General features: G+C 39.3%; 1 protein-coding gene across 10 annotated transcripts in view; it reads right to left on the reverse strand.

The window, feature by feature from the left end:
- Nucleotides 1-231: 231 nt before the first annotated feature.
- gria3a (glutamate receptor, ionotropic, AMPA 3a) overlaps nt 232-12310 on the reverse strand; it is a 41846-nt gene continuing 29767 nt past the window's right edge. For 2 of the 10 annotated variants that reach the window (XM_079606487.1, XM_079606485.1), the window contains 4 exons: nt 11451-11698; nt 6736-6850; nt 3072-3319; nt 232-1634 (listed from right to left, as the gene is read on the reverse strand). In XM_079606487.1, coding sequence (XP_079462613.1) covers nt 3074-3319; nt 6736-6850; nt 11451-11698 — 609 coding nt within the window. In that variant the 3' untranslated portion in view covers nt 232-1634; nt 3072-3073. Of the gene's footprint in view, nt 1635-3071; nt 3320-6735; nt 6851-6922; nt 7359-10502; nt 10618-11450; nt 11699-12310 lie in introns of those variants that run through there. The other 8 variants (XR_013796811.1, XR_013796814.1, XR_013796815.1 and 5 more) reach the window with 8 other exon arrangements.

Below are 12310 nucleotides of genomic sequence, written 5' to 3' on the forward strand. Positions count from 1 at the left end.
GATAAAAGATGACATCAAATTAATGAGGTGTTTTTTCAACGTAACAATAGTTTCTCCTATGAGCATAATGTGCACAGACAACCATAAGAAAGACAGACTGAAATCCCTTGGAGAATGTAGTCTAAGCATCAATCAATGACAAAAAAAAAAAATGTTTAAGATAATACATATACACGAGTAGCTACAAACTCATTGGTTCTGAAGCACAAATCACACATTAGTCAGTAGAAATTTGTCTTAAATCTGTCTTTATTTACAAAATATACTTAAATGTTTAAGTGGGATGCAGTCATGCAGCGGGACAGACTATTGTTTTCGTCAGGATGTATCTAGATCATTTCATTATTTTCTATTCATTATTTTATTATTATTATTAACCAGGAATGGAGGAGGATATGGGAAGAGGGGCATGTCAAGGGAGGCTTTACTGAGGGGAAAGCAGTTTTCATCCTTACTGTACATGCAAGTTCACTTAGAAATCATACAGAAATCAGTTATATAAAATCTTCAAAATAAATATGCATTTTAACATCTAAACAAATGTTAAGAATTACAACAGAGTGGCTTTATCTGGATTTATAAAATCAAAGATCCATGTGTTTTCTTTTCTCTCTTTTTTTAAAATCGGTTTAACAGATATCATACCTCTGTGACAATCACAGTTTATTGAAGTATTTTTTAAAACCAAAGTATACAAACTATTAGACATTTTGCTGTTGTTTCCTAAATTTGACTTAAAGAACTTATCTATGATAGTGATGAATGTGATTTTTTGTTGCAGATGCTATATGAATGTCTTGTCATTATTTATCTCCTATGTTTAAGAAAAAAGTAATATGTCAATAACAATTCAGCATCTTCCACCCTTGTTGGGTTTTGAGTACAGAAAACAGAAATATTCACTCTCTCACACAAACTTCACTCTTCCGCTAAAGTAAATGCACTATGAAATAAAAAATCTAAATAAACTGTAAATTGTAAAAGGAAAACAATATTGACATTAGTACTCTGTTGCCATTATGTATCTGAAATTATTATTTAAATTATTCATAACATAAGTTGATGAGGACAGATTCACAGCACACATTTTTTAAACAAATGAATGAGCAGAATCCTTCAAAAACATTTACTACAGTTTGCATAATATGTTTGTTTGCAGAAACCCTTTTGGTGTGAGTTTTCATGAAGACAAGCTGACTGTCGCTCATTAAACACTTGTCATCACTGATCAGGAGATCAAACCTCTCTATGGTGTGTGTGTGTGTGTGTCTATCTCTCCCTCCCTCCTTCACCCTCTTTCCCCTTCATAATAAGAATACGTTTTAAATATGGTTTGAGACCCAGCACCCAGCAGGACATCTCCAGGACTTTGGTGGGATGGCCTGCATGTTTTGTTGTTTTGCCACTGGTTCAGTAAGGCACTGCGAGAGGGTGGGCGGGTGTTTGGTCCATCCGATAGTCTGTCGCGTGATTGGTTCAGGTTGTGGTCAGAGCCGAGAAGACAAATGTTCCGGTGAGATGGGTTTTGGTTGGGTGCGTGTCCACTTTCTAAAGGGAATCACAGTCGCCTCAAAGAGACGGAGAGTCTATCCCATGCCGCATACGACATGATCAGCAAGGGACAGGCTTCCAATCTGAGAATAAGAAAAGACAGCAGCCCAACCCATTTGAGACTTGCAGGAAGATAGTTTCTTTTGACAATAACACAATTCACCGACGCCAAAGGCACTGAACTAAAAGCAGGAAGTTTGAAGAGATGGAGCCTCTGATTCATGGCACCAACTTAAAGCTGCTGTAAGTACCACCAGACTAAAAGTGAGGTCACATTAGTGAAATATCAGCAAAGTTGTTAAGGTAAAAGGTCCATTATCTATTGTCAATATTGTATGAAGCACAGCTCACAGAGAAGTCACTTTCAAATCAAGCAGCTTTCAAGCAAGTTTGCTTGACCAACTTGAACCCGATGCAAAATATGTGTGGGGAAATATTTCGCTTCCGTGCAACATTCCTGATCGGACAGATTCCTATTGAAAATTCCCTGAACAATGGTAAATGTGACCGCACTTTAAGCACTGAATTAGAAAGCACCTCCTATGTGATAGGTTGAGAGGCACCTTCAAGTTTTATGATTGGCCAAATTCTCTAACTGGCAAACTGCCACTATTTCAAATTACACAAATCACTATTTATTTTGTAGTTATTTATTTTATATATGGTTCCTTTTTAATAGAAGTAACTATTTATTTTATATACATTATCATTCAAAAGTTCAAGGTCAGTAAATTAATGGATGGATTAAAATAATCAAAAGTGACAATAAAGACATGTATTATGTTACAAAAGATTTCCATTTCAAATAAATGCTGTTCTTTTGAACTTTCTATTCATCAAGGAATCCTGAAAAATCACAGCTTCCAAGAAAGATTAAGTATCACTGTTTTCAATCTTGATAAAGTAATGTCTTGAGCACCAAATCAGCATATGAGAAGGGTTTCTAAAGAATGATTGATGTGACACTGAAGACTGAAGCAATGGCTGCAGAAAGTACAGCTTTGCATCACACGAATACATTACATTTTAAACATTAAATTAGAAAACGGCTATTGTAAATTGTAATAATATTGATTATTTTTTACAGCATTTTTGAGAAGATAAACGCAGCCATGGTGTGTATAAGAGACGCAAGTCTAAGTCTTGCTGACTTCTTTAGAGTATAAGACTTCTCCTTGAAGACCGACCTTAAACTTTTGAGCGGTAGTATAATTCATTACAAAATAACACGCTCCAACTCTGCTGACTGGGCCATGCTTGGATTTTTTTTTTTATGTTTACAGCGCCTAGGGCAGTTAAAGAGACAAGTGTGATTTCTCAGAACAACTGCTATTCTAAAAACAAATAGCTAACAGCAGCTTTAACACAGTGGAAAACTTTACTTACCTCAGAATTGAACACCAACTCTGATATCATCACTCATCAGAAGTAGACCTCCCATCATTAATACCTTTTTTTAAGAAATGGTATCACCAGTAACAAACATTCAAAACATACACATAAAACATCCTTAGACGAACCATTATATTTTGACGCTCTCTGTTCCGTAGACGTTATAGCCTTCTCTGTATGTGGTGAAACTCTGTGCAGTGGACGGAGGAGCTGGTTTGAAGTTCTGGGCATTTTTGGCAAGTTTGAGTCGTTTGGTCTCCTGGTGCGACTTATAGCAGAACTCCACCAGAGCCACAGTCATAGCCAGACCCAGACCCCCCACCAGGATATAGAACACGCCGGCCACGTTACTGAGACTCAGCGCGCTGGTCTTATCCTGTGGGGGGGAGACACAGTTAGTACAAAAGTATACTACTTGGATGCACACCAGACTACTATATAATAACTAATAAAGGACCTTAAACATACGCATGCAAGCTTTCACAACCCAGCATGCACTTATTTGCACACATCAGCGTATCCTCACATTCGATCTCAGGGGTTGCACGACTAGTCAACTCATTGGGTCTGCGCCAACTTGTCATTGACTGCGCCAATTCTACATACATCGGACGACAGGAGGATAATTTTTGTGGGTATGCTCAAATCATCTGGAAATTATTTAAAGGTGCACTATGTAACTTTTTTTTTCTAAATGAGGTCAATACACCATTAATCTTCCAAAACGTGTTTTTATCTTACCCTAATTCAATATGGTAAGCCTGTTAAAAGTGTTTTTTATTTTAGACCTAGTGGTATGCTTTTCACACGAAATTGAGTACTTGCGTCACTCTATTCCGTGCGCGTTTCGTCATATCCGGAAATAGAGAAAAGTTGCTCTGGCTACTTTGACGCATGTGGGAGTGGCATCGGTTAGTTGTCACAACAAGTGAGAAAGGTTGACATGGAGCAGCTAAATCTCAAATCTCCAGGGAATCACGTTTAAAAACAACGCCAAACAGGAACTTCTGCGACAGAGAAAATAAAATAATTAAAACGAGAATCAAGATTGGCTTGGCTTTCAGAGATGGTGAAAACTGAGGGATTTGAAATGTTGTAAAAGCAACACGGAGATGGCAGGTAAGGTACAGGCAAAGGTAAGGTATTTTATTGAACAGATAAATGGCCATATGTAGCTCTCTAACAGAGTTCATTGCAAAGTATTATCTATTATGAAGGGTCATTTCTTTTTGGTTGTTGTAGCACTGTGCTGGAATTTTTAGAGGAGGTACCGAGTCAATCTTAACATCTTCAGCTAGTCATGATCCTTTCCATCTAAACTGGTTATATCTCTTAAGCATAGTAGTGAATATTTTATGAGCAGTAGGATAACATTATTCATCCGCAGTCACTGGGAACTGAAGCACAACCAAAACAATGTTCTTCCGCAAAATGCATGCAGTTTTGTTTTGTAACCGCTAGAGGGCCAAAGGTTAGTGTACCTTAAAATCATACAGGTACGAGAACTTATAATAAACTTTAATTTAATTTAACTTTAATTTAAATTATTAAAATGTTATTCACAGTAATATAAAAATGGTTGTTTTAGAATGCGTGTACTGAAAGGTTCTGTGGGGAACCCAAAATGGTTCTTCAATGGCTTGTTGAAAAAAAGAAAGAAAAAAAACAACCTTTTTGGGCCCTTTGTTAAGAGTGTATGCTCAAATAATCTGCAATTTATTCAAACCAACATAGAGCGGTTTACTTTCACAAAGCAGGTAATGTGCGAACGTTACATAAGTGCTGCGGATATCCGAGATGGTTCATTTTTGAGTTCAAATAAAGCCAAATTTATAGCAAAGCTTTGTGAAACTACGTGAACTTAAATTAAGTGGCACTCAAAGCCAGACAGAAACCGATTAAGAATTAAAAAATAATAATTAATCTGTAAATGGCAATTTCTCACCTTTCTTTGCACTCGCAACTCCAGCATTAATGCAGAATTAGACTTGCCGGAAACAGCAAATACTGCTGATGTGGAGTTATATAAACAACGTAAACAGTGATTCGCTGACTACGCCTGGTAAAAAACAAAAAAGAGTAGCCGTGCAAGCCCTGTAACACACATACCATACGCAACTTGCTTGGGAGGGGGGAAAGTAGATGAACTAAATAAAAGGGGTACTTGAGGGCTGTATTCAAAAGGGCATCAAATCATTATGAGGTGTGCCCAGAGGTCAAAGGTTAATGGATTAAAAGCTCAGGCAGCTCAAGAGAGGAAGAATTTATTCCCTCTCTCCTCTCATACCTTCACTCTACTGGCCAGAGAGACAGTGAAACACTGCCCTCGAACAGAATGCGCGCGCGCACACACACACACACACACACACACACACACACACACACACACACACACACACACACACACACACACACACACACACACACACACACACACACACAAAGAGCCAGCTCTGAGCCTGTTGCCCCCTCTAGAGGTGAAGTTGAGTCAGTACAGAAACATGACAAATAAGCTGCCAACAGAGAGCTACAGTCGGATCCTCTGGCTTCTTCGGTCTGCCATCTTAACAGAGGAAGTAAGGAAGAGGAGAAGGAGGGGGGAAGAATATTGATGTTACTATGGCAATTCCCCTCTCTGAACTACTTCTGCAAGCTTCACAGCCTTCAAAACTCATTAACAGACACCTGCATGCGACCATCGCCACACCTCAAAACACAGACAAGCCTCAACAGGACTCGGTTCTGCTGCTGTGACCACCAGCCTGGATGTCTACGAAACACTCTGACACACACAAACATGGTCTGTCTTCACTAGAAGCCTGTGAAAGGGCACCATAGCAACCGAGGACTGGGGTAGCATTACGGTCTTGAATGCAAAGCTAGAGACCTGTATTCCCCGAATACGGTTACCATGGTTACAGGCCCATATAGTCGGTGGTATAGCCTCGTAACGGATCTGCTGTGCTTATGCACATGGGACATGTTTTCAGAGTTAATTAACTTTCCTATCAGACTGGATTACATTGAGAATTGGGATAAAAGAATTGCAGCTAGAGTCTCCAGGCAAACACGCTTTCCTGCACGTGGTCTTTATTAAACCGATGCCACTGGCTAATACAGGGGGCGCTGTGCAGTTCTATAAACTCAATCAGGACTTGAAATAAAATGACCACGGATATGTCCCTGGTATGTACATTCACTTGAACAGAATGTATTAATCTTCACATGCTATATGGCATTCAGTCTTCCTCCATCTGGCCAATTATAAATACTTTCAGAGTGACTGTGCTTCTTTTAAGTTTTCATTCTGATTATTCATATCTATGAATGTTGCCTGGAGACAATTTATAAACGAATTAGTTAACAAAATACCAACAATATTGAGAATGAGGCCATGTCACAGCAGCAGAAGAGGAAATATTGAATGAAATACTTAATTGCTAAATCACTGTTATGAATGCTTACTACAAAATACTTTTATGTAACACTTAATTACTACATCATTAAAATAATGAATCTCGAACACTGGTAAGAGCTTCCTTAATATGCCATTTCTCCTTGTGTGTGTGTGTGTGTGTGTGTGTGTGGGTGGGTGGATCTGTTGTGTTGTCTCATTAACGCTAAAGGCTTTGATATTTGCTACATTTGTAAAGAGGCTTTCAAAAGAAGGGGCCAAAATGAAGTGAATCCAGCTGGAGCCAAATCCACTAAATCCATTAAAACCAGTAAGGCTTGTTATGATGTTTGTAGAATATGAATTATGTTTGTTGGCAAATGAGTGAGCAGACTAACCTTACTCCCAGAGTCTTTGGTCCCACATTCACCCTTATCGTACCACCACTTGTTTTTCAGCTTGTCTAAGATGCCTTGTTCACTGAGTTTCAACACTGCAAGGTTTACAGGAGTTCTTCACGAGGGGAAATAACATAAATAACATGGCACCATTATGTTATTTTATGTTATTAAAACTTAAACCTACCGAATATCTGTTAACCAAAGCGATACTGTAGGACACCTGGCCTTGTGCTGTTGATATCGCAGACAGCGAAAGAATAAGAGAGGGAGAGATGGAGAGAGAGAGAGGGAATGCAGGCAGGGCTAGCCTCAGTGTTACCTTCGACCTTTGACCTGGCAGTGCTACCTACTGTTATCGCTTTGAGTAATCGGCACTCACTGTTCCAACAGAGGCAGAGAGAGTAACCATGGTAACACAGCCAAACAGAGCATAATTACAAAGAGCATTGGGCAGATGAGTTTGGTTATTGTAATTCTGGTGTGAATGCAGCTTTTCTAACCCAGTATTCAGCAAGCCGGATCCATCGGGAGAAAAAACCCTTACTTGACTAACAGATAAACAGGACCCAGCAGTCAGAAGGGGAACCGGTCTGTGGTGGGTGAGGGCTGAAGCCAAACATCTTACAAACGAAAACACCAAGCCCATATGAAAGTCAGCACATAAATAATAAACAGAATATTCATATTCGCGGGGCATTCGTAGATATTTGCATAACGCATCCTATGGCAAATTTTATTTAAAAAAAAAACAAAAAAACATTTGTTTAAACGAAAGCAGACAAAATAATGGAAACGAAGATGTTACTATTCCATCTGGACATTTCCGTTTGTAAGATGTTAGTATGTCATCAGCAGGACTGCTGGGAAACTCAGTTTATTTTCCTTCTGCTAAATGATGAGAGTTGTAATCCAGCAAAGCAAATATACCATACTTACCACCGTGACACAAGCCAGCTTCGGACCTCGAATGGTTAGACACCCGACGAATAATACCTTGAAAGAATGAGATCTGTTTATGGAGAGATGGACCTAATGTTTGAGCACATTCAATTCGTATTTACTGTATTTTTTACTTATATTATAATTGAAAATCCACACTTTTATTCAATACAACAGCACTGTACAAATATGGTTTCAATACCAATAATTTGTATATATTTTTGTACAAATTTTATTCCAAAATAAATAAATTACTAAATATTGTTCCTACTGTACTTCAACAGGGTGCTCTTGTCAGAATGAATGGTTGAATTCTGTTTTCAGCTTTCACAGGTTTGAGAGCACATGACTATGATGAGCTTCAAAGAACTCAGAAGTGTGTTAAATCGCCAACAGCTAAAAAAAAGAAGAAGGGTTTTCCGTAATCCATATGTGAAAACCGGGGCCCTGATTCCTACATTCATGAATACATCCTAATGCATTGGGGGTGGATTTTCACCACTGTTTCTGTACTGTACTGTGTGTTTGCTCTGTGTGCTCTATGTGTTGGAGTTTTCTCTATATTTGCAGTGAATCAGCTGTTTTTAATTTTGCTATGTGTGCTAATAATAGTATAATATACTTGCTAGGTTTGCTGAATTACTCCATTCATGCATTTTGGATCAGACTCAGGTCAATAAATGAGAAACATGCAGTTGTGATGTCATAACAGACAAGACACCCTCCACCCAGCATGCTCAACTTATCAATGCATGGACTAGGCGGCCATCTTCCTCTGAGTTTTTAGAGCTCAGACGCCACTCATGAGAGAGAGCCAATTACAGCAGTTAACCCGCTTTTGAAGACCAATCAGGACAAAGTGGGGCTACCTTGCCTTCATGATAGGCTGAACACAGGGTGACCATTCTGCAGGCACAGGGGCTAAAGAAAAGGTGGCCATAAATTAATTTAGAAGTGTGCGTGTGTGAGTATAATGAATTTGTACTTGTTTGTGGTTATCTGTGCATTCATATGCAGATGAAAATGTGCGTTTAGTGAGTCTACAATACGGCACCAGATCTTTCTCCACCTTTGATTTCTAGGAGTGTTTAATTAGAATTCTCACGTTTTCCTGTGATGTTTTAGTCCCTTCAGGACTGGCTGTCCCAGTGGTTTTATATTTTTTGTTTTTAATCCCACCAACAAGGGAGCTACGGCTTTTCCATGGATTACACGGCAATTCAGGGAATAATCTGAGAGAGCCAGCGGCTCCAAAAGGATTTGCATACTTGTAGCAGGGAGTTGGCCAAAGATCAAAGATGGCATCTTTAAAAAAAAAAAAATCTGTCATCTGACCAATTGATTGGAGATGTGAAGATACCAAAAGTCTTCGCACTTCTCTTTTGCCACTACCAGAAATATGACACTAACAAACAGACACTCGACATATAGTGCCCTCCGGATGTTTGGAAACACCATACTGTAGGCATAGTGATTTGGACAATATCAGCATAAATACTTGTCATTTGTGAAGACTTTGCATAGGGACAACACAAAAAAAACAAACAAAAAAAACATTTTATTTACTAAAATAAATATGATTTTAAGAACACAGAAAAATACTACACTATTTTTAAATCTCTAAACTGCTCTAATTGGTCTATTGTTCACTAATCTTAATAGGCAATCAATTGGTAAAGCTATGAAGGCATGCTGACCCAATAATCTGCAAAAAAGAAACTCGAGTTAAGTTTATCCTGTATTGAGGCCTTACAGCTGACTGTGGCGTGCATTTATTGCCATTAATATTTAAGAACAAAATAAATTCATTATTTCTGGTCTTCAATGATAACGGCAAGTTACTTGAATGCATTTACAGCAAAAAAAAAATTACATTCATGTTGATATTGTCCAAAAATGCCACTTTACCTAGGGCATTTCCACATTTTTAGAGGGTATTGTAAACTGCAACCTAAACACGTCATCATAACTACGCTAAACTACAGCTCCAAACCTAGAGATCATTTACCTAGAAATGAAAATTCTGTCATCACTTACTCTCCCTCGTGTCATTCCAAACCTGTATGACTTACTTTCTTCTGCAGAAAGTATGTTCCACAGAAGAAAGAAAGTCACATGTTTGGAGCACACTAGTACACTAAACAATGACATAATTAACATTTTTGGGTGAACTATCCCTTAAACATAATAATAAACATCAAATAGGCTCAGCCAATTCTCTGTGCTACAGACATCCATTTTCCAGAGCAGTTTTGGTCTTGTTTGCACTGTCTATTAGATCCCCATTCATCTCTATTTTTTCTTTCTGTTGATAGCCATTAAATCCTGGAGCCTTGGGATACACAAACAACACTACATTTTGTGATGATCTGATGTTACAGATCAGAGGAGAGCCAGAGAGGGCCTAGCCTATTCTACCTAGAACAAGCTGCTTGTTTTACCACACAAACAAACCCGCGAAGCAGGTTCGCAAGAACCTAACCATCCTAATAAGCTGCGCTCTCAGTGACCCTGACCTCGCTCTACACATCCACCCACCCGAGTCTTTATTCCTCTCCTCCTCTGCTCCCTTTCCTCCATTAGCCAAGTAAAGGGTCACATCTGATCACAGTTTGCCTTATTACGTAATCTCCAAAAAACATTACATTAGCAGCGCTGACAGTAACTGCGGCCGTCGCAGTGGTGCTAATGTCCTCAGATCATTAAGCTCAGTTTGCTCGTGTCCACCCCTGAGGGTCACGGTACTGTTGCCGGAGGTCATAGGTCACAGCCTTGCCGATTACTCGTAGCTATGAAATGGTTGTTTGGGTGAGATTGAGGCTGACCTTCGAGTCCCCTCCCCCGCTGCCGCACTCTCCCTTGTCGTACCACCATTTATTTTTCAGCTTGTCCAGCAGGCCCTGCTCATTCAGCTTTAACACCGCCAGGTTTACAGCGCTTCTTCAAACGATAAACACATAGCTCATAAGAAAAGGGACAGGTTCGTGAGAAATCTAATGAGACTGCAGCAACTGGCAGTTGCTCTTTTGTTAGGGGTCAATACAAAGGAGAGACCGGTTAACTGGTGAAGTGGTTGGACCGTTTGATTGGTTAATTGCGTCGGCTACTGGGTACAGACAGAAGCGTGTATGCAAGTAAGGTGTGTGTAGTGCCGAGTGGAGAGAGAAAAACAGAAAGAAGTGAGAGAAAGAAAAAGAGGTTGAGTGCTAGTGAGTGATGGGAAGGATGCAAGGACAGTCCGTTTGCCAGGAGGACAAGAAACAAGTTTATGGCATGACATGCATGAGAGCAGCCAGTGCAGAGAAAAAAAAAAAATCCAACCACACAAATATTACAGAACTGCAATCACAGCACAAAGCGAAGGACAGAGAAGATATAAAAGGAGGAGGAGGACAGGAGAAAAGGGTGTAGGAAATCAACAGCAACAGGCATCACACTGTAAAAATGGACTGTAAATTAACAAGTTAAATTACATTTCTGTAGAGAGAAACACGGTAAAACAACACAACAGACATAACTAAAAAAAATTAAAAAAAACTTGACACACAAGACACGGTTACCTTGTCATTTACCGCAAGAGAAAGAGAGACAAGTAGAGTGATAAACAAAAAAGAATGAAAAGAGTTTGAGGTAGAGAGATTAAGAAAAGGTAGAAGGGTGAGAGAATAAGAATGAAAAACAAAACATGAAGACAGAGAGAAGAGAGAGATGGTGGAATCAGGGTAGGTGGAATACTATAACAACAGAGGGAATTGTTATATTATTCCACCCACCTTAATGCCGACCCTTTGGGCGTGGCCACACCGTAGCCCTTGGAGTCCAGGTTCCCTCCCACCTTCATAGTGTCGCAAGGCTTTCTCTGCTCGATGTATTCGTTCATCGTGGACTCGAGCAGGAACGCAAACTTCCCCTTTGACTTGCGCACGCGAGCCACTCCGTCGGGGGTGGTCTTAACGAACACGGACGGCTCGGCGGACTTCATGTAGGACCACATCTTCTCGTAGACGGCGATCTTTGAACGCTGAAAGAAAAAAGAAAGGAAATGAATGGAAAGGTTAGGAAAGATAGAAATGTGTTCTATGGAGGTTCAGAGATATAAATGGGTTTTATGACATTTTACAGGCTAAAATGTCTTCTCAGCAAGCGATGGACTGGGACCTACACCGGCCCATCACAAGCCACCAATGATCATTCTCCACTATATTATTAAAAAATAGCTAATTTTTGTTACATGTATATCCTGTATTCCAGGAGCATTTCTAGCTTTTCATCAGTACACATGCAGCACCCTGCCATATGCTATGGTCTGCCATTTAAATGCTAATTATATTGAAAACCAAAAAAACAATTTAAATCAAGAAACATTGATTTAAACTTGACCTACAAACATCTGGTGTATAAATGCATGTGTAAATGTTTATTTTTTTTGAGTTTCAGGTGTCTTACAACATCCCACCCCAGACACATTGTCAACTAAAGACCTCAAACGCTCCTCTCAATGAGTCTTTTTCACAAGATCCTTCAGGGACTTTTGATCTTGGAGCCTCCTTCAATAATGAGACCAAACCTGACAAGAGTAGAGTACAAAATCATAGAAGAAAAGACAGAAAATGAAGAGCTCTTGAAATAATCA

This window comes from Phoxinus phoxinus (assembly GCF_949152265.1).
Source record: "Phoxinus phoxinus genome assembly, chromosome: 3".
Taxonomy (NCBI): domain Eukaryota; kingdom Metazoa; phylum Chordata; class Actinopteri; order Cypriniformes; family Leuciscidae; genus Phoxinus; species Phoxinus phoxinus.